The 22,490-nt window shown below is 43.8% G+C and overlaps 1 protein-coding gene across 3 annotated transcripts in view; it reads left to right on the top strand.

The window, feature by feature from the left end:
* tiam2a (TIAM Rac1 associated GEF 2a) overlaps nt 1-22,490 on the top strand; it is a 73,534-nt gene that overhangs the window by 42,381 nt on the left and 8,663 nt on the right. For all 3 annotated transcript variants that reach the window (XM_034674859.1, XM_034674861.1, XM_034674860.1), the window contains exons 10-19: nt 853-1,032; nt 1,497-1,601; nt 1,695-1,773; nt 1,902-1,991; nt 2,091-2,309; nt 4,888-4,982; nt 17,141-17,362; nt 18,904-18,972; nt 19,919-20,044; nt 20,535-20,643. In XM_034674859.1, the coding sequence (XP_034530750.1) occupies nt 853-1,032; nt 1,497-1,601; nt 1,695-1,773; nt 1,902-1,991; nt 2,091-2,309; nt 4,888-4,982; nt 17,141-17,362; nt 18,904-18,972; nt 19,919-20,044; nt 20,535-20,643 (1,294 nt within the window). The remainder of the gene's footprint in view (nt 1-852; nt 1,033-1,496; nt 1,602-1,694; nt 1,774-1,901; nt 1,992-2,090; nt 2,310-4,887; nt 4,983-17,140; nt 17,363-18,903; nt 18,973-19,918; nt 20,045-20,534; nt 20,644-22,490) is intronic.

Here is a 22,490-nt window from a genome sequence, read left to right on the forward strand (position 1 = left end):
ACATCACTTTATATCTACAACGATTCATTGATGCAATTATCCTCCTCGGTCCAATGTTTGAGTTAAACCAAGTAGTCATATCGTCTTTGTAAGAAGTGCTGAATCACTGGGTTTTGGTACACTTAGTGTGTATGAGCCTTTCCTCGGGATGGAGCGACTTGATAATTGCGGTTTAAAGCCTGCGCTGTGGCCTCTCCCACAGCCCCTGAACACAGCAGTGGCGCTTTTCCCTCCAGAGACACACAGTCGCAACCAAAAACCCCCAAATGACTGCCTTTGAGGCAGAGCCTCGGGTTAACCCACCCGCCGTAATCCCCAGCTCTAACCTCACTGTTAATGCCACCAAATAATAATTATTTTCAAATGGCAGATCTGAAAGTTTGACTGATTGGAAAATAAATTGTTTCTCTTCGTCACCTCAGTCAAAGTAACTCTTGTGGCTTTTAAAATCAAATAAGGCTCAGGGAACTGCGCTGATATCATCAAGACGTCTGGCCCTGTGGGTTGAGCGTTGCCAATAGTCTTGTGTACATGGTCATTATAATGACTATTATGTGGAGCAACTGCCGTCCATGTTGTCAAATTAATTTCTGAAAGGCTAATTGTATGACATCTTTGATCCGTTGCTTGATCCACAGCCAAGCATTTAGACTAATGGAACTGTATTGATTTGTGTGCTGTTACTCAAAGTCTACCACTCTCTGCCTCTCTCTCTCTTTCACTCTCCCTCTCCCCTCTCTGGTAACCTCCTTCTTCCCCTTTTCTCTTCACTCTTTGCTTCTTCTAATGCCTCTAACCGCCTCCTTTTCTCTATCTTTAACCTCCCTTTAACCCTATCTTCCTCTCCCACAGAGGCTGGATGTGTTGACCAGTATCTACTCCATGTCGCCCCCTGAGGGCGGTGTGTGGGACAGCAGCAGCAGCGGTGGCATGGATGTGCTGACGTGTGTCTACATGCCAGACCGGCTGACGGTCCAAGTTGCCATCAGAAGAGACCAGACAGCGGCTGACCTTCTCTCTGCTGCCTGCAAGGTCAGCTTAGCAGCCGGGATCAGAGAATGATGACATGTCAACACAACAGCTTATAAATATTTCTGAGAATTGTTGATGAAAAATTAATGTAGGCAGTGTGTCTTTTGGATTCGGTTGTTTCAGTGGGAATTTATTTTCTTGCAATGCAGTTTGATCTCATGTAAGCACAAAGTTAATTCAACTTTTAAATCTTCAGTGATGTCAGGTAGATGTTTAGATAGTCTCTGTTTAAGCATCTGTAGCAGACGCCACTCTTAAGGACAAGGGAAAAAAACAGTCAGACTTTGTAGTCCCTTGCATCACCCTTTGAATTTACTGCAAATTTCTCCTCACCAGGTGTAAAGTCGCTGAATAATTCAGCTCTTGACCACACAGCAGATGTCAGACTAAGCATTGCTGCATGAAATATATCTGATGAGTGTGCTTCCAGGCTGCTGGACATTAAGGGGCTCTTGTTTTAACAGGTGAAACAGTTGGACTCAGGTCTGCACTGCCTCCGCTTGCACAAGCAAGCCGAGGAGGAGGTGGAGGTCCGATACGTGGCTGCTGAAGAGCTCGTGCGTGATCTGGTGAGTAAGCAAAATCCCAACATAGGTTCCCAATGGGCTTGATTACCTGCCACTTATTTAATGTGTGTTGTTTTGTTCGATTTCACCCTGTAGGTCAACGATCAGCTGGAGGTGGTCCCAGCTAATGTGTTTACGCTGCACATGAGCAGGCAGAGTGGCAGTGGGGACTTTGGTGAGTCGGCCACATTAAGGGACTGAATTAGATTTTTATGTTTAGCTTAGAATCCTATGTGTGACTTTTGTAGATGTAACTCCTTTATTTGTCTCTGTCTTCATGTTTATTTCTCTTCCTCTCTCCAGGTTTTGCAGTAACAGGGCATATAGACAGCCAGAGAAACAGCAGGATCTTTGTCAGTGAAGTGCTTCATGATGGGCTGGCATTCAATGAAGGTGATACTCCTTTGAGAATGAAAATAACATAGTTCTTAGAAAGCGGTATCACGTGTGACCTGTGTGGCCCGTTCCTGAAACACACTTCTGTGCTCGCAGGTCTGCGCCCAGGCGATGAGATCCTGGTCCTGAACGGCCGGTGCGTGTCTGGTCTGGATCTGGCACTGATCCAGACGCTGTTCGCTGAAGAAACTGTGCACATGAGCCTGAGGCGGGATGGACCCCTGCCGGCTGCTCTGACCTCCAACCACACAGCCCAGTCTTTCAGACAGAACCAGGAGGTTCGCAACAAGCACCACCGAGCCAAATCCTCCTCTGGTGAGTCAAACCACAAAAACCCTTATGTATATATAGTTATAAGTGAAAATGTATTCATACTAAGGGGCTATGGAGGTGCTTAAAGGAAGCTCTTAACAATAAAACTGAACTCAAAGTTGATAATTAGCATCCCTTGTGTGTGACAGATGGTGAGAGAGGAAAAAAATAGAAACACAAAAAGAGAGAAACACTTCAAATGCTGTGAAATGCTTGGCACCCCCATTGAGGTAGCACCTTCTCAGTTCTGTGTACATATGAAGGCAACAGTTCAACGGTTTCTATGTAAGCAAGCTGTGCTATTCCACCTGTGAAAGGCTTAGATAAGCTCCAAGGGTAAAGCACAGTTTAAGTTGTAATAGTACATGATGAGTTTTGCAATTAGTGCTTTCCAGGTCTGCATTCTTTATCAGACAGTCATTATGTAAACCTTAAAGTTGCCCAATGGGCAGTTACACACATAAGAAGCATTTGCTGAGAAATTCAGCAGTTTTGTTACCCAAACCACAAACTGACACCACACTTCCTCCCCGGTTAAGATCTTCTCAGATCTCAACTTCCTCCAAAGAGGCTGATTCACTCCCTTTACTGCCAAAAGTCAGATGAAGAAACGCAGTACAAGAAGCCCTAGATGAATTCTCACAGCTCTGCGTATCCTGAGAGGCCGTGAGGGGCATTTGACCACCAGGGCTCATTACCGCAGCCTTTGTATAGTATCCTGTCGGATCGGTTTAATCTCACCGCAGACAAGAGATGTCAGAGCAGAAGAGTAAGGTCGTCCATGTTGCCGGACAAACACAGCTGATACGCAGCAGGTAGAGAAGCATCTGTCTGTTTCCTCAAGCCTTGCTCCAAAGGTAAGGAAGACAAAGATTAGATTAGATTCCATTCAGATGAGGTGAATGCATTTTCTTGCACTAGAGTAAAAATAAAGAGAATAAGAAAAACAGTGTGGTGCCAGCATATGCACCAGTCACAGCAGGAAATACAGGAGTGTATAACAATGTAGAAAATAATGAAAGTGTAAATAAGCAACACTAATTATATGACATGCTGTTCAAACAGCTAGAGGTATGGATGCAATGTACACATAATGTATCAGAGCTGTAATCACTAGTAAAACAAGAGTTACATTTGATACAGTTGTAGTTTCTTTGCAAGAATCAGACGTGGTCCCAGATCAGATTAGATTAGGAGCCTCGATTTAGAATCATGGTTACTGAAATTTGTCTTGTGTTGTCAGGAGACAATCTGATACATGACTGAAGATACAAAAATGGTTTGCCAGGAACAAATTAAAGGGTCATGGCCAGCTATTGAAAGTGTAACTGGGGATCCTTTTAATTGCTCCTGATCTCTATAAAGTTATCTGGTGGTGTTTTTGAGAGAGTTACAGTTAATAGAAACCACTTCAAGTTGCAGAATTGAGCACTGGATGATGCAGGTTCCTGTATTCAAACCTTTATATATCTTGTGCTTTCAATTGAAACGTATCAGAATGACCAGAATCCACTGCCAACACTACCTTTTAAATGTTGTGCTTTAAAAACGGACTCTTCCTCTTGTTTAGCATTAATAACAGCCCCAAAAAAAGAAAACAGCGAGTTTGAGAAAAATGGAGAGTGTCATTTTAATGATAGCAATTCATTAGTGTTTCCTCCACTACAGCCATAATTGAACACAAAGGAATTAATGACTTGAAGGCCTCATTACAGTAAGTGGTGTGATCAAAGAGCCTGCAGTTTTCCTCTCCGTCTCAAGAGGGCATATGATCCCAGGCAGGCTGATAAGGAGGCAGGGAGGTAAATGCCGACAGAGGGAATTTACACTTGTCTGACTTTCATGATAGCGTTCCTCGAAGGAAGACATCTGTCAAGTCGATTCATTCAGCCTGATGCAAACGTATCAGACAAGAGAATCCAATTCAAATGACTAGATAACTCTGCTCCTGCATTTGACATTTAGTTGACAGAGATTGTCAGGGATGAGTTCAGCTCCACAGGAGAGTCTGAAGTTTTCCTTCCTTTCCTGCTGTCACATTGGACTTCCTCCCAGACTACGGTCTCCAGTATAGTCTTTTCATGTGCCAACTGCTAGAACTCTTGTCCCCAGGTCTTTGAAAGCTAAGTAAAAGTAACCAAACTTTGGACAAGGTTTTTAAAACCCTCAGATAATCTCAAGCTGTCAGGATGGTTCACATGCAATATACAATTTAGAAGGAGAATTAGCTGTGAAGTCTACGCAACAGCTTTTGGCAGTCAAACAAAGAAAAGAGATAACAGAGGCTTTAATTAGTACTGCCTCATTTTGTTCCTTTTTTAAAGGCTGAATGCCATCGCTATATTTAAACTGGAGACATATTTTAGTTTCGAGCGACTGGTAGGAACCCATGATGGTTTTAGACTGAAAGTGGTCAGCATTGTTTGTCCTCTGTGGTCAGTGAAAGAGTGTGCTTCAGCAGAATGAAACACTACAGTGCATACGAAGTAACGGGTGGTAAAACACTTAAACACACAAACAAACAAACACATTAAGTGACATCAAGCCGGCTATTCTAACTGTCCTTTCTGTCTTTCTCCAGATGTGTGCACTGCAGCAGAAAATGATGCGTCCCTGTGTGTAGGACAGGAGGATGTTCACTCACACTGCACACACAGGCCTGTTCAACACAGTAAGGTAGGAAGTGTGTGTGTTTTTGTGTTAGGGTTAGTACTTATGTAAAGAGGAAGTATATATTGTTTCTTACAGTAAGCTCCCACCTCCAGTATCTCTCTTTACTTCCCCCTTTTTTTGTGTGTGTGCATGTGTGTGTGTGTGATCATGCACATTGTGGAGTGTGTGTTTGTGTGCCCACTCACAGTGGCAGCTGTGGGGCTGTCACAAACCAGACTGGCACCAATCCTTTGCATTACCATAATTAGGATACTCCATCATAGCCACGGGTGTAAACACAGCTTATTACTGTCATGCAGACTGAGAGATGAGGGTGTGTCACACTCCCACTGCATCCTACACACACACTCACTCACACACACATGCACGCGTACATCCTGGCCCGGGGGGCCAAATCTAAATCTCTCAGAAAAAACAGTTTTCTTAGATGCTTCTGTCATCCTCATCTTCTGTCAAACACACGTACAGATATTTTTGAAATATATGGGTGTGAATATATTGAAGTCTGGGTGACATGTTTTTGCTTGTGACAGTTGTGCTGCTTGTTTGCCTTGGCTCTTGTTCAAAAACACATAATGGTACCCTGCAATTGTTAAAACCCTTAATTTCCTCTCAAATTAGTTGTAAAATAAAAGCTCCTCTATAAATACGCCAAATGCTTGTCCCTGAGGATTTACGGCAGATTGCGTTCCTATTTCTGTCCTTTCTGTTGTTGAATATCCGGTCAGGTTTTTTTTTGAAAATGTAAACCAACTTTTATTGAAGTCATTAAACTGAGCGTGAGCAGATCCCGCTGGGAGTTCCGCCTCAGTGCCGTGGTAATGCAATAAGGGAGAGTGTGTACGCTTGTGTTTATTGGGAGCAGTAATGAGTGTGTGTGGTCATCACGAAAAGCCATGTGTTAATGATGTGGACATGGCTAGATGCCTGAGAGGCGATATGTGTGCGTCCATGCACATTCACCTTCTCTAACTAAGCTCAGCTAATACTTTGTCCTTTTTAGTTTGGAGTCTGAAGTTGTTGTCAGCAAACTGAGTGCATGTTTGGCACCAACCTGCTAATTATGTAATGTGGGCTAAATGAAAAAGGGGAATAGGCAGTCATGTTTAGCTCGTTCCATTAATGATTCATTGATACTAAATCCAGGCCAAATATCCAGAAAGCATAGCTAATTGCAGTGGCTATGGCTTTATTCTAATTGCCTGTGTCGGAGGATGTCGTGCAGTGTCTGACACCAGGTCAACCAGGAGGTGGATTAGAGAGGACATCTGGCCTTCTTCTACTCTCTCTGTCTTGGCTCTAGCCATCTCTCTTTTTGTTTGCCCGGCGACGTGAGTCAGTCCCACTGCGCCAGGATCTGCACTGCACCAATGCTGCTGATGCTCAGCTCCCTGCCGATTGTCTCCTACAGAGGAATGAATGGAAGAAAGGTGTGTGTATGTGTGTATGTAGGGGAGGCAGCAAGGGAAGGTTTATCAATATGTGTGCTTATGTCACAGCATACGTGCACTTTTTGAGCCACAAAAAAGGGGGAAAAATCTTTCAGCCTCCATCAGGGAGAGCCAACCACTGTGAAAGCGATTACAAAAAACACAGGGAGAGATATTGGAGCTGGTAAATCAGATTTTTTCTGTCACGTAGAGCAGAATTTAATCACTGCAGGGCCATCAGTTTGTTCTCTGGGGCGAGTAGAGAGAAATATCGAGTCACCGGGTAGAAAATCAGCCATGTATCAGCATATAGGTGCACACATGCGAGCACACGGCGTTGTGAAAGTCAATAGAGATGGATGGAAGGGAGGCACTAATTTCAAGCTTCTTGTCACACCCTGTAATCGGCCTCCTCACTACACTGAATACCTTTGATTAATTGGTCCGTTGCATTCCAATTTATGCTTATTACACTAGAGAGATCTGTGTGCATGTGTGCGTGCGTGCGTGTGTGTGTGTGTGTGTGTGTGTGTGTGTGTGTGTGTGTGTGTGTGTGTGTTTGAGGTGAGGCACTTACCAGCCTCAGTAAACAGTGTTTACCATTGGAAGGCTGACTGTGTCTCTGAGATACCTAATGATACTTTGGTGCACAGTGGAAATTGGTTTAACACAATGTTGTGGTAAAATTATAAACCCAAGCAATCAATTGTAGAGTTGGTTCTGGATAACTCCCATGAGTGAAATCCAATTGATTTGACATGCACTGCGTTTGTAAAGTGATTCAGTCATAAGGATGCATATAACCAATTCAGAATAGCTGCTTCTAGTTTGCTTGTGCCTCACTTAATCTCTCCTAGATCAGCTATTGAGAAGAGAGGCATGATGGGGATTTGTTGGCAGGAAGGTCATCAACACATTCTCACGTTTACATGTGAACAAACACACACAACAGTAGTGTACAGGCAATAGACAGATGGAAGGACGTGGGAAGTAATCTGGCATGAGCTGGTGCCACCACATGGAGCCGGTCTACTGTTGGGAATGCATGAAAATATATATCCATGTCCAATAAACACAATGCCTTTGGGTTTAGGACTGTCTGAATATGTTAACTCGCCAGTGGTTTGAATAACCAAGTGACTAACGGTAAGATTTAGCATGGGTAAAAAAAAATCGGATGTTTCAATCAGACCCCTTATCTCTAATGAAGGGCAATCTTAATGCCTCAGCATACCAAGACATATTGGACAATGCAATGCTTCCAACTTTGTTGCAGGAGTTTGGCGAAAGCCCATTTCTATTCCATCATAACTTTACCCCAGTGCACAAAGTAAGGATTATAAGACATGGTTTGATGAGTTCAGTGTGGAAGAACTTAACTGGCCCGCACAGATACCTGACCTCAACCCTATCAAGCACCTTTGGGATGAACTGGAATGGAGATTGCGAGCCAGGCCTTCTCATCCAACATCAGTGCCTGACCTCGTAAATGCTCTACAAAATGAATGGGCACACATTACCACAGAACAAAGTCTTGTGGGAATCCTTCCAAGAAGCTGTTAAGGGGTGCTGTTGGCCTAGGGGCCTAAGCGCACACCCCATATACAAAGGCTATAGCCCTTGTCGCAGAGGTCGCAAGTTTGATTCCTGCCTCAACCATTTACTGCATGTCCTCCCCCACTCTCTGCTTCCCACACTTTGTGTCGCTCTTCAGCTGTCCTGTCCATTAAAAAAAAAGGCAAAAATGCCCAAAAAACAACAACAACAATAAGCTGTTATAGCTGCAAATGGGGCACCAACTCCTTATTAATTAAAGTATATATATTTGAATACCATGTCATTACAGTCCCTGTTGGTGTAATGGTTTAATAGTGTTTGTCCCCTAAGGCTCTGGAGACCATTGGTGGGAATTTTGTCCATTCATTTGTTGGCTTCAGCCCAAGTTTCCCATACTTTTTGCAAAGTTCCAGAGCCCAACTAACACAATATATTTTATACGGTGAGGTCATTTCTTTTCAGTGGACCCCCAAATTCAATTTCAAAGTTAAAAACTGTGATATGCTTTGATTCTATTAGCAGCACTCATATATTTTACCCATTGTAAAGTAGCCAGTCATGCATTGCATCAAACTAAAGGTTGAACATCTTACAGACCCATAAAGCCTCTTTCCTTTTGTCCAGACTAGACTATTCACTAAGAGCATTTAAGTGGACTTATGAAGAGAGCAATGAGTGGAGCCATCCTCTGTCTGGCTGTCAGTACAGAGAGATTTGGCTTGAATTACTTGATTCTAAGTGGCGATGTTATTAGGCTTCTTTCCTGAATTAAATAAAAGCATACGGCCTACATTAGTCAACTCAAGCATTTGTGCTATTTCTCTTACCTCTTCCTCTTTTCCCCTAACCTAAATTTTCCCCTTTTACTCGTCTCAGCGGACAGGAGAAGTCTGAGAGGTGTTTTAACACTTTTTAAAACCGTGTGACTAACAGAAAGTTGAATTATTCAGTTTCAATTCTCCTCTCTAATCACGGCGCCCTACACATCAAAAAGATATGGAAGATGCCTAAGGATATTAGCTTTCTGTCATCTTCTTCAAACATGATCCTGGCTTCCTTGGAGCTACAACCATCTCCTTCCCAAACTTTAGAGAATCTTCTTCCCCCGACTGTTCTGCGTGTGTGTTTGTGGGATGGGAGTTTTGGGGGGTAATTTAGGGAGGTGTGTGTGTGCGTTATGACTAAGCTCATCAGCCGCCATCTGGCCGTGAGCAGGCTAATAATTTGAGCTTATTGCTGTCAGCTCAGTAAACGCTAGCTTGCTCTTGTCACTTCACTCCACTGTAAATAAGTTGGGGAAGACAGAGCTGCTGATAAAAACTTGAAAGGAGCTAACTACAGAGGGACCTACAGGGACCCAGATCCATCATGACCCAGATCTGGCTCGAGTGACCACAGCAGGGTGCATTGTGCAGCCATGGCAGTCACCATACCAATTACAGCCCCAGCGATGACAGAGGAAGCTCCTCGGCCGTGCCTCTGCCTCACAACTTTAATTGAGCTGTTCTTGCGAGACCAGCCGCCCGTCCAGGCCCTGTGCTCCCTCCTGACCATGTGCTGGTTCTGGCCTACAGACTGCGAGTCCGAAGAGAAAGACCTGTTCCTGTGCTCTGTGCTGCTCAGTTTGGGACGGCTCCTTAAAGACAAGCTGGTCTGCCTGGCTCAGGACATGGCTGCTTGTCTGTCCTGCCAGAGAGGCATCAAAGGGGAAAAACAGCCGGTAACAATGAGTTTATTTGCTCCTTTCTAGTGAAAGTGTATCACTGTAGTAACTGTTACTATGACTCTTCACACGTTGAGCTGCAAACTTTCACACAACTCCCACAATCTTCTGTGTGTTTGATAAAAATATCTCCACAAATGTAGGTCTGGACTAGTTTTACAGTCAGAGAATTCATAATTCTCTCATTTGCATCATATTTGCATTCTAGCCTTAATTCTAAAGAGCTAATTAGTTACAGCATGCATTTACAATGTCATGTGCAGTGTATATGAATTATTCTCTACATTTTTATTCATGCTTGAGGGATGGCTCCGGGGATGGTAGATTGGTCCACCAATTTGTTTCAGACTAAAAGATTTCAAGAAATATGTACTGAATTGCGATGAAATTTGGGACCCACATGGTTCACAGAGGATGGAGCACAATCCCTTTAAAGAGCTCCTGGGTTGCAGTATCAGAACCAACATCGGGCCTTATTTATTAATTCATTGATTTCTTTGGTTTAACGCCAAATTCTAGCAAATCAATGGCTGTACTTGGTGTTTAGTGCTAATCAGAAAATGTAAGCTAGCTAACACACTTATCAAAGACTCTAATCAATATAAACATTACCTTAGAACATCAGCATTTCAACATAGTCAGTCATTGTGACACTGATAGCTGGCTGATTGTAACATCATGTGTTCCTCCTTATCTTGTTTTTATACCTGTTTCCAAGAAAGCTTTCTCTTCTCTCTCTGTCCTTTGAATGTAATTGCACATCTGTAAAATTTATAGTGTGGGCTGAGGGGAGCAGGTCAAAAGGTCAAAGAGTTACTTGTTACTCTGTCTCCTCCGCCGTTATTGCTTCCATTGAGGTTATCTCAGCAGTATTTGATAGGGCTCTATTAGAACTAATTGCACTGCTCAGGCTCTCAGAGTCTTTATGGGCATGTATTTCGTCTCAGACGGTCACCTTGTGTGCCTAGTGGCTCTGTTATCTGATAGTGTGATGTCATGTTGGGCAGTTGTGTCATGTGGTAGTTCAAAGTGCTGTGTTTGCTTCTAAATCAGCCACATTGAGCATTGCTGGATCAGAAAGGGTTAAGACGCAAGCAGAGATAGCCATTAGTTATTCCACAGACTTGTTTTCTGTGAAGCTAAGTTTGAACACACTTCCATTTAACCTCTCATTTAGTCTTAGGCATCTTGGTGGACTGAGAATATCATAAAGCGGTTGCATTACTTTGCCTTTGTACTTGCAGTCATGGAGTGGAGTGGATTTGAGTAGCCTAAGGGACTCAGAAGAATGGGTGCTTTAATCTGAAGCTGACTTCATTATTAAAACACACTCTTCCCCCAAAGTCCTCGGAGACTTGAGGAATAATATTTGTTTAGGATGAATAATAAAAGGCCTAAATGTGCTTGAGTGGAGCGCGACTTTCCCAGCCCTCCCTTTCTCCACCCCTCTATTTATTTGATTTATGAGCATGCATCGTCTTTTATTGAGCTTTGAAAAGAAGATGGCATCATGGCACCATGGCCCACTAACATGGCAAATGAATCACTGGCCTGCCCACCAGCCACCGGGCTCTCCTCTTTCTCTCTCCCTGAGTGTCTCTCTCTCTCTCTTAGTGCCATGACAGGGCTGTTTCCAATGAGGGATGGGTAAAGCCAGCCCCAGGGACATGCCTGTATTTCATCCTCTGTTCTTGATCCTCTCCCTCTCCGCATTTGTTTGTTTATTTTGTTGAGATGGAGCCTCTCCGCTGGTAAGTCATAAGGCTTCTCCTTTGATTTGAGCGGCGTTTCATCTGCAAGGCAGACCGAGCACTGTTCATAATGACTCCAGTGGAGCGTTTAAGGGAGATGGAGACAGCGTTTAATGTTTATCTTGCAACCTTCCAGTCAGACGGAGATGCGCTGTGTTTTTCTACTGAGTTTTTACACTCAACACTTGGAGACAAACAGTACCGGAATACGAAACAAATGAGACTTAATGTTGAGTTTATCCAAAAGGGGATCTAAAATCTGTCATGGCAATTACATATGATTAGAGATAACGATGAAGATTGGGCACACAGAGGCCTCAATTTGCTTCAGTCTAAATTCTTGCTGGACCTTGCATCCTTCCAACTCTACACTGTGATCTGCCAGGTGGGTGGATATGTAAAAATGTGCAGTTGGAACTTTCCTTTGGTGGATTCTTCACATACCTACTATCGTCAACAATCCCATCTGAAATGCTTAACCACCTTTTGATAAGAAGCTGTCAGAAAGATATGCGTCGTCGTCATCTGGTCCGAATAATCAAGTGGAGGTCAGGGAGGTTGTGGCATGCAGCTACATGCCCCTGGCTAGGCCTTTATGCATGACAGCTCGGAGCTGTAGCAAGCAGTTGCCTTTAAGTATGTTTGGACAATGTATTTGTTCAACCATAGATGACCTGACTGGGGGTACGTCCAGATGGATGAAGGTAAGGACCATGAAGTGCGACAGCCTTGATTCACATCCAGCTGGGGACCACTGTTGCATGGTACCCAAGCGGCAACCTCCGGCCTTCGAGTGTCCGCTTGAGGCTCGCTCCAGAAGTACCAGAAACCACATACACACCAATTCAAAAAAGCTCCAAAGGCTCAAAGCCTGCCTCTTTACCTCCCACTAGCTCGACAGCAGCTAGGTTGAGTTCGGCATTTCCTATATGGCACCCGCCAATGATTGGCCTCAACACATCGCTTCAGAAACAGATGGGTGACGTCAGGGATATTATGTCCATTATTTATGCAGTATCTTACCCTCATTTTCTCTCCCCCTTGTTTTAGCTGTCATCTCCCTTAAGTAAGGTGGGGAACAGTTTACGGGGCCTTTGTCTAACACCACAACACTGCATTGACATCTTTCTGACAAGAGTCTAGCCAAGCCTTATCTTGCAGAACCGTTATCTCTTCAATAAATTGTCTGCCCACAGACGGAAAGAGCTCTTAAATTCGAAAAGGATTGAAAACAAGTCAAGATTTTATTGGGCAGAGAATCTGTTTATTCATTTTGCATGACAATCTCTGCAATAAATGATACATGCCACGTTTTATTATTGTGTACGGCCATAGTTAACATTCCTGCCCCGTTACCCCCATTGGCTCCCATTTTTGAGTCAGCCGTTCTCTGTGTGTAGAGGTAACAAGCCAGAACAGTCTGCATTGTACTGTGCCTATTGAGAGACTGGACACTGATACAGCCCGCAGCCCCTCCATCAGCCCTCTGGAAATTACACCGAGGTCGTATGGAGCCTAAAAGGGGGGAAGAACCAAAGGTAGAGGACGGCAGATTAGAGACATTTGGCAAGTAAAAGGAATGTCAGGATGTGAAAATAGTGATGTAGGAAGACCAGCACTGATGAAAAGAGACAAACTGTGAGAGAAGATACAGTTACTGGGGGGAGAATTCTCTCTATTTGCACAAACCAAGTGGCCAGACCGTCTACTACTGATTGATATGCAAAACAAGCCTGCAGCAAGCACTTTTTTTCTCTGCCTACGCTCACAGAAAGGCACGACGCAGGATCAATGGCTTGATCCAAATCAAAGATCACTCCACCTCAGAGACATAGGTGTACTTTAGACTGAGGCTCCTGACCCAGGGCCTTGCAGAGACTTGGAAGTAAGTAATAAGCAGTAAGTAGAGAGCAGGAAAGGAGGAAGACTGTGGACAACGTTTGGAAGGGGATTGGACAGCCATCAGTTAGAAATTTAAAGGTGGACGTAGCAATTCAACAGAGATCTCCAAGACAGCAGGCCAGCTTTGTCGGTCAGTTGCCATTTTTTTCTTTTTTGGAGGTATTTGTTTCATCAAACTCCAGTTCTGTGACCGTCATGCCAAAATTGCGGGGAGGCCGGCTGCGTAGGAAGGGCTGCTCACTTGCCCGAAGGACTCAACGGCAGGCGACAGCAGCGTGGAGGCTGCTCTACAGACTGCTCTTCATGGTGAGCATAACACTGGGAAAGCAAGTGAATATTTTTAGGTGTTAACGCTCCAATGCTAAGTGTAGTTTATGAAGGGGCCTCGTTAAAAGAGGTGGTAGAAAGTCATCAGCACTGCACTGTGATTTTGAGTATCACTTCTCCTGAGAGTGAGGGGGTAAAAAATAAAGGCTTTTTAGACAAATGTTGACGTAGAGGTGGTTTAAGTTTTCTGTAAAGACTCAGCTTGAGTGTCATGTTAACTATTTTGGCTGGTTTCATATAAAATATATACAATTATTTATGAGCTACTTGATATTAAGGGAAATCATGATGCATAGAAACCTTCTACTTTGTCACTTTGCAGATCACATGCACCAATGGCTGCAAATGAAAGGAAATACTTGGGAACTGTCAGAAGGGAACCAAGTAGACAGGGACAAAATGTCTCAACAGCCTCTCACTTCATTTCCTATATATTTTTTTACCTGCAGGTCGACATGGACGTCTTTTCTAAATTGACTAAAGGGCATTCATGGTGAGAAGAGGTAGAAACATGATCCAGAGCTGTCAGCTGTCAGCAAGAAACCTGAATAGAAATTCACAGCAGTGCTGTCACATCCACTCAGTTCCCTGATGCTCTCGGGCTTTTCTCCCGCCTCTGCTGGCTCCTGTCCTCCGCTCTTAATTGGTTATTTGGGCTAGCTGTCGAGCTGTGTTGCTGGGTTTGTTGTAAGGCAATCACAATTCCTGAGTCACGATGGTGTAGGTCCCCTCCTCCTCCACCTGATTTTCGTCTCTCTTTCTTTGTACGCACCTCTCGTCACGCTCCAATGCAGGTGTCTGCCATTAAGTCTTGATGAAATCTCACTTAGGAAGAATCTGTGTCGGAGGTAAAAGTGGGTTTCCATGTGTGCATGTTCCCCAGCGTCCAATCAAGCATTTCTGCCCCCCCATTCTATTCTTCCTATTTGCGTAAGATGAACACATGCCCATATCCTTTTCAGTGCGTGGGTGTGATGAGAATTAACTCAGTGCTTGAGAAGCAGTGTGGTACTTGGCACACACACACACACACACACACACGCACGCACACGCACACACGTATTTTGGTGATCCTGCAGACACCCCCTTCCCTTTTTCCTCTGGATGCCTGTAGCTAAAATAAATTGCAGATATGACTGTTATCAGTCTCCACAAGGCTGCTCTCCCCTGTCTGGAGCTACCAGTGGGCTATTTGATAAATATGTCGCTCTGATATCCTTCAACCTCCAAATTTTCTTCAGGCAGGCTCCCCCTGTCTGTCTGCCCTCTGCTATATGGAGTTTTCCCAGAGTGTATCAGTGAGTTAAGGCTGACTGGCACTGTGTGTGACAGCATCAATTGTGTCTGAGGAGTATTTGGGGATCTTTAACAAAAAATGTCAGATGCATGGGTGATGTCCTTGGGTCCTTTTATGAATTTGTCACAATGAAGCAGATGTGTGGACGTGCCATATATCTAATTATTTCAATTAGCATATATGTTGAAGTTGATGGCAGCATGCTTTATGAACTCAAATAAGAGCATTTTTATACTAGTTTACTTGTGTTCATTTGTTGACTTGTTTTGATTGCTAGTACAAAGTTCAGTCTCAACCCAGTTGGTGTGTTTTCACATCCACAGGTATGTCCATATGCTGTGTAAGTGTGTGTGTCTCACGCTCTCCAGTGTGGGTCCCTCCACCAGCGCAGAGGGAGACATTAAGTCCCTTTATAATTATCATCCCACATTCAAAGAGCTGCAAAGTGGAGCGCCGCTGTGGGCGGTGGATCACTTGAAAGAGGCTTAGCCCAGACATACATAGAGGACACAGAGAGGAAGATTCCCCTTCTCTCTCTCTCTCTCTCTCTCTCTCTCTCTCTCTCTCTCTCTCTCTCTCTCTCCCTCCTTCTTCCAGCCTGTCATTCTTCTCACACAGTCTATATTGTAGCATTGGAGGGCCGTCTCTGGAGTGACCGTGCTATAATGAGCTAGCTGATGAGTCGCAGGCTTATTAATGGAAGCCTTGATTGTCTGTGGCCTCCCCGGATGTTGATGGGTGGTAGTTCACAGTTTCAGAGCAGAATGACTCAGACAAGCTTTCACACACTTCTAAGAAAGTGTGTACGTTTGCGTATTAATGCCTACAGTGTCAGAATGAAGTGTGTATCGATCCATGTGTGTTGCTGCTCAGTTTTTTTTGCAGTGAGCTGCACTAAAACGCTTGCTCATGCGTCGCACAAAAACACACACAAACATGCTGGAAGGCAGAGAGTGCTGAGCAGCTGTTTTGCCTGCCGTGGTAGCCTTTCCGCCATGCTGTAGTGCTGTGCAGCGGGCTGGAACCTGCTATTACTTCTCACTTATCAGCTTCTGCTGATTCTAGTGACTGGGCTCAGATTATAATGCTACAGCATGCCATTCACTTGAAATGAGGAGGGCTGGTCAAAGAGGGACTATTTTTAGCGTAGACATCACACCATAATTGATTGCTTGAGTGTTATATTCTAGCAGGCTCAGTGCAGTTGATGAAGTGTTGTGCTAGTTGGGTTGCTTGTTATTAGAGATGTTTGAATGGGTTCTGATTAAGAGTCTATACATTTACCTTAGTGCCTGAAAAGCACATACTCTATTTAAGGAACAACAGTGGAGAGAGAGAGAGACTGTTTTTCTTTCACAGGCGCTGGTAATTGTTCATTTTCTTCCACAGTTGCTCACAGACTACAAAACGTTACCTGCCACAGGCAAAACTTTGCAGTGTCGTGCCTACTACTGATGTTAATTTTCCTACCTGAGGCAATGCAGTCCAGCATAAAGCAATGCAGATGATGTGTTTCAGTTGAACACCTCTGTAAATGGTGTGATGCTGAGTTCTTTGTGGGGTTGCTCCTACAAAAGAAATTCAAACCATGGTGGGGGAGATGATACTTTTTTCTGAATGAACAGAGGTAGCATGGCGCTAGATAATCACTTGCTTCTGACCCTCTCAGTGCTGCTAATACGAGTTAATACATGAACTCTTGGGATCTTCTGACATGTCAAATTTTCTGGAATTGACGTGACAAAAAGCTGCATAACTGTCCATAATGGATTAAGAAGAATATGCAACGTGATATAATGCTATCGCTATCTGCTGGGATACCAAGTTAGTCTTTCAGATGCACCATAAAGTCTTTGATGCAAAGCCTGTTATCATAGAGTGCATAACGAAATTTCCATAGCCCTATTACAAAACCCGGTGGAATCACTGGCCATGCACTGTAGAAAATAATGATGTATGTAATTCAGCAATGAGATGGAGATGAAATCATTAGCGCTGGATGGTTAAATAAAAGAGAATTTTCATATGAGAACATGTATGAGTGCGACTTCTGTTCTGTGTGTATATGTGTGTGTGGATATAGTTCCTCATGTGATCCTAATTTAATTCAGCTGGTTATAATCCCAGTAATGCCTCACTTAAATTACCCTCTTTCTGTCTGTCGCCCCCCACAGAGTGTGGACACAGTTTGCACCCTCTACCAGTCCTTCCAAGAAGGGTCAGGCTCAGGCCCAGGGGGTTTGATGGATGACTCCAAGGATCCTCCAATGAGGCAGGGAGGTGGTCCCTCGGGAGAAGCCAGCCTGCTCAGACCTTGCCCCAAGCATATGAGTGCCACTGAAAGGTTACGCAAGGTCATCCAGGAGCTGGTGGACACGGAGAAGTCATATGTGAAAGTGAGAGCGCACAGCTTCTGTCATATGAGTGTTTCTTAAAATAAGCTAGCATGAATATTTGATGAAACATGTCCTCATATTTCCCTGAGATTATGAAGTCTGGTCATTTTCCCATTTTTTTTCCCATGGTTATAAATTTATATCCTTTTTTCTTCTTTTGAAAAAGGAAAAAAAACACTTAAGATCTTTTGAAACTAACTTCGGCTGACTACTCTGCATTATCATCTAAAGTAATGAGAACAATCACTGGCAGCCGCCTAACTCAACAACCAAATAAAAAAGGAAATCTTGTTAGATGAGTAAATTCATGTCCTTCTAATGTCTGCATGGATAATATTGAGTGGGAGGCACAGTCTGATAGCTTGGGTTAACTACAGGCTGGTTAGAGAGATGGCTTGTCTGCAAAAAAAAAAAAAACTAAAGCTCTCAAAAAACAGATATAACTTGTTTTATTTATTCAAAAGGTTTTAATGCAAGGTATTAAATACAGCTAGTTTTGGCCTGTAGCAGTTGAGACACAGGAGGTTGATGTTTCAGGCTGAAAAATTATCGTGCACATAAAGTAACTCCCGGTGAACTGTCTGACAGTTGCTTTAACTCTTCTGTTTTTGTGCAAATTAAAGAAGAACCTCATATAAAATGTAAATCCGATGTCTTAGAAGTGCAGGTAGATATTTTTTAATCTTCAGACATCCCAAAGGCTGATTGTTTTCCCTTATCTTCAGTCTTAATGAAAAGTAAACAGCCTGCTGGTTTCAGTGTCATATTTAGTATGCAAACTGCAGATGCAAGAGTGTTATAGATCTTTTTAACCCTCAGCGGTTAAGCATGTTTCACAAAAATGTAGAGTTTATCATTGTGACTCAGAATATTTAACTCAGGGGAAACTGGTCTCAATGCATGAGAAAGTGTCACAGTAAGAGCTCCTCCTCCCCTCCTCCTCCTGTCTAGCCTTATTTATCTCCCTCCCACCCAATCATTCTGCCACCCTCATGTTTTCCAATACGACCTTTTCCTCCCTAGCGCACATTAAGAAGATGCATTCATGATTATCTTGACTCCATAACACTCCTCATTCCTGCCATTTCTTCCTTTCTTCTCCATCTCCCCATTTTTCATTAAGTCGCCTCACCCCGTGCACCCCTCTCCTTCATACAGCTGTAAATTTGTAATTGAGGAAGGAGATTGTCTTCCCACAATGCCTTGATGCAGGCCTGCTCGCCTGTATCCATGCACCACGAGTGGCTGAGGCAGCTCGGGGAGGGAGTGAAGAGGAGGAGGAGGAGGAAGAAGCTCATAAATCAACCTAATGAGAATATCCCCACTGATACCAAGACAAGCTACAGCCACATTAAAGTAGTGAGAGGGAGGAGGGAGGGGGAAGATGGAGGAATGAGGGGAGGGAGAGGATAGGAAGTTATAAAAGGAGAAATAAGCAGTAATGTGATGATTCAAGCGCTTTGAAAAGACGGACAGGTTAAGAGAAGATGTTTATTTCTGTTCTTTGATTCCTTGTCACTCACGTTGTTCTGTGTTTCCAGGACTTGGCCTGCTTGTTCGAGATCTACCTGAAGCCCCTGCAGAATGAGACCTTCCTCACACTGGATGAGGTAGGTAGTGAACACAATGAGTGTTATGTCATGTGTGTTTATAATGTGCCCTGTGATATTGATGCGAGTCGTAGCTTACGGAGGCGTGTCCTGAGGCTGTGTGAAATGTGGAATTCATTGAGTGTGTATTACTTAAAGGTGAAGTGGATGAAGAGTGCCAGGCCATATATCCCTCATTATCACAATGACTAGCAGGAGGACAAATTAGCATTCCCCTACACTGACCTTCTAGCGTCCCACAGGGGTATACCAATAGAGGCTGGCTTAAGAGTAAACCCACCCTTTTATCATTCACAGTGTAGCTGCCTAATGATTTCTCTGCACTTTTTTAATGTAGAAAACAGAGTATTACTCCATTTGAGAATCACTTAAATCAGCTGTCATTGTGTGCTTCTGTGGTAATATAGAGTGGTGACTGTAGCACGCTTATCACCTTAGCCCTGTGCGCAGCTCTAAGCCAGATGTGACCTCAAACACAGGACGTCGCTCCCAAGATGCACTAGTCAATAGGCCACTGAGCGCTGGGGCAAATTAAAACGCCATTAAGGGGCAGCGCGACATGTCCAGACACGAAAAGGACAAGGGCATGCAAGCTCTCAAACGGCTTTTAATGAAAGGAAGCACTACACTGACTGTGTGAGCGTATGTCACACAGGAGAGGTTTGCTTATGTTTGTAGCATGGCCACAGCGTGTCCTTAAGTGCCTTTGTCAGAGATGGAGCCATCATAATGTCGATTTTAAAGCACTCTAGGGGGCTTGTCTGACTGACTGTTATGAATCACAACCTACCTTGGCTCCTTTTTAACTGCAGCCTCATATTGCTTCTTTTTCTGTTCCTCTACCTATACCTGTTACTGCCATTTACCTCACATACATCCTTATACATCCCCTTCCTATAAGTCTGCTAATGCATTAACATACTACTCCCGTTCTCCTCCTCCTCAGATGGAGAGTTTGTTTGGCAGCCTGCCAGAGATGCTAGACTTCCAGAGGGTCTTCCTGCAGACCCTAGAAGAGAGGATTGCCTCTTCACCTGATTTCAGCACCCTGGAGACCCCGTCACAATTCAAGGTGAGACACATAGATGGCAATATATTGATTAAATGTCCAAAGATTTCATAAGTGTGAGGATGCAGGAAAAGAGTATTCTCAAAGCAGTAGATTTCAGCCTCTATGCCAGAGAACGGCAAATGTTTGTGATGGTGAGGTTTATAAATATTTGAGGTGGTGCAACAGGAGCACGGTTGATTTATAGGCGTGACATGACAAGGTGTGGGGTCTATTGATCGAGGCGGCGCTTCACTGGTTGGATTGCGAGCTGCTGAAAGCTAGTGTACTCAAGAGGTTAGACGAGAGGGAGAGGACAGAGGGGGTGTATGAATAGTCTCCGGTGAGGGAGGGAGTCAGAGTGGTATGGTCACGACTTCCCATGTTCTCACTCTTTCATCCTCTCTCTCTCTCTGTACTCACTGAGCTTTCTGTGGCATCACTTTCTCTCCATCTGTGTGTGACACTCAGTCCCTGTCTTTGTTTTTTTCTCTCACACCCTCTCTGTTTACAGAAGCTGCTGTTTTCCCTCGGGGGTTCTTTCCTCTACTATGCCGACCACTTCAAGCTCTACAGCGGCTTCTGTGCCAACCACATCAAGGTCCAGAAGGTCCTGGAGAGAGGTACAGCACAAATCTAATCAAATAATGAATGCATGACAACATAGGACTACACCCACTGCAAAAAATGAGATAGAGAGTGCGCATATAATGAATACGCAGACAAATCCAGAGTGTCCCAGGCTGTCTTACACCTGTGTTGCATCAGATATACCTCACAGTTACTCTCTATTGAAGGTCTGACCTTTTCTCATAGGAAGAAAATCAATTTTGTACAAAAGGGAATGACCTAGAGGGGGACAGTGGCCAAAAATGCGCATTCCCATCATGCACTAACATAGATGCGACATATTAGAGCTGGTAGAAGCATATTTCCATACATTTTACACTTTGAATTATGGTTTCTAAGCATGTCATACTATTTATGAGCACATCCAGTTAAAAAACATACGTACATTCATTAATACTCAGACTTTGGATAACCTTGTCCACTAACAGCTGATATGTGACCGTGACAGCCCGAGAGCCCTCATAATTCCTCACGTCTCCCTCAGCATGTGACAGAGTAGACATTTTTAAGTGGATTTATGCCTGCTAAGACGCCACTATTTGGGAATGCTGCCCAGTACAGAGAGAAGTGTAAGGAGATTGGCTTCTTTTGTAGACAAAGAGGGGATTTGGGGTGGCTAAATTTCCCCCCTGCACTGCTTAAATCTGCCCCATTACTTAAATTGCGCAGGGTATTCCTTGAAGTAAGCAGCAGGATGGATGTTTAATCGGATTAGAGGGAGAAAAACTCTGAAAAGTCTGTGATGGGTCAGAATCACCTAGAGGAAAATAACATTTGGTTATGAAAGTAAGCATGAAAGAGTTTTTTGCATTGTTAAATGTTTTGAAAAGGCATATTTAATTATGTATTATTTCACCATGCTGCTATAATAAGATCTTCTGGAATCAGCCTTTGGGTATAGCCTTCCTATCACTTCTGTGGCTGCTCATTTAACCATCAAAATCTCTGATTCAAAAAGCTGTCCAGTCAAAGATTTGGCACAACTAGTCTTCAAAAACATAGATTTGTATTAATCACGATGCATAGAACTGATATGTATCATATTTTTACTTACCGTCTTTTTCTGATGGATCTTGGCACAGTTATTATTCTTGAGTCCTTCAGTCTGTGGGTAGTGCAGGCTCTGTGCTTCACAGCTCTAAATGTGTGGGTGAAGGGATAAAATGCCAGACTCAAAGTGCTTTTCTTGCAGGATTCACACACATCCTACTCTTAAAGTAAAGCTTTTAATGGTGGGGTGCACGGTATTATAGTTGGTGGTCACAAACTAATATTTGAACAGTGTGCAGCCCAATAATTGCACAGTGCAGATATGGATAGTCAAGAATACCAAGGTGATAGTTGCACAGTACACTCACTGAGTATATAGTTGGCTCAGCATGATACAGAACACGCACTGCAGCCTGGTCATAACCAGCTCATCCAAGGACACACAGGAGAAATCTGTGGGTGTTTGTGAATCCTTTAAGTAATTGTATACCCGTCTCTGCCATCTTCATCACCTCCCCCTTTTCCCATCATGCCAAGGGCCTTGGGTTGCCTTAGTTTCGCTGTTTATTTGTCGACTCGTTAATTGGCTGCCAATTACTCTGGGAGGTGTCGATGCTGCTGCCTGTCTGAGGCTGGGAGTGCTATAATTAATACTTTAATGGCCCCCCTCGGTAAGTGGCGCGGAAGCATACTGCTGAGGGAAAATGTCATCACCTTTACAGAAGGCTTGTTCGGTGTTATACCTGCCGTTTTACACTGGGCTTTTGGCTTCAGTGCAGACTTAAGAGTCCCAACTTGACTATTTTCACCACATTGTCAAGTCGGCGTTATACTTTTAGTACTTTGTAGC

This window comes from Notolabrus celidotus, chromosome 22 (assembly GCF_009762535.1).
Source record: "Notolabrus celidotus isolate fNotCel1 chromosome 22, fNotCel1.pri, whole genome shotgun sequence".
Taxonomy (NCBI): domain Eukaryota; kingdom Metazoa; phylum Chordata; class Actinopteri; order Labriformes; family Labridae; genus Notolabrus; species Notolabrus celidotus.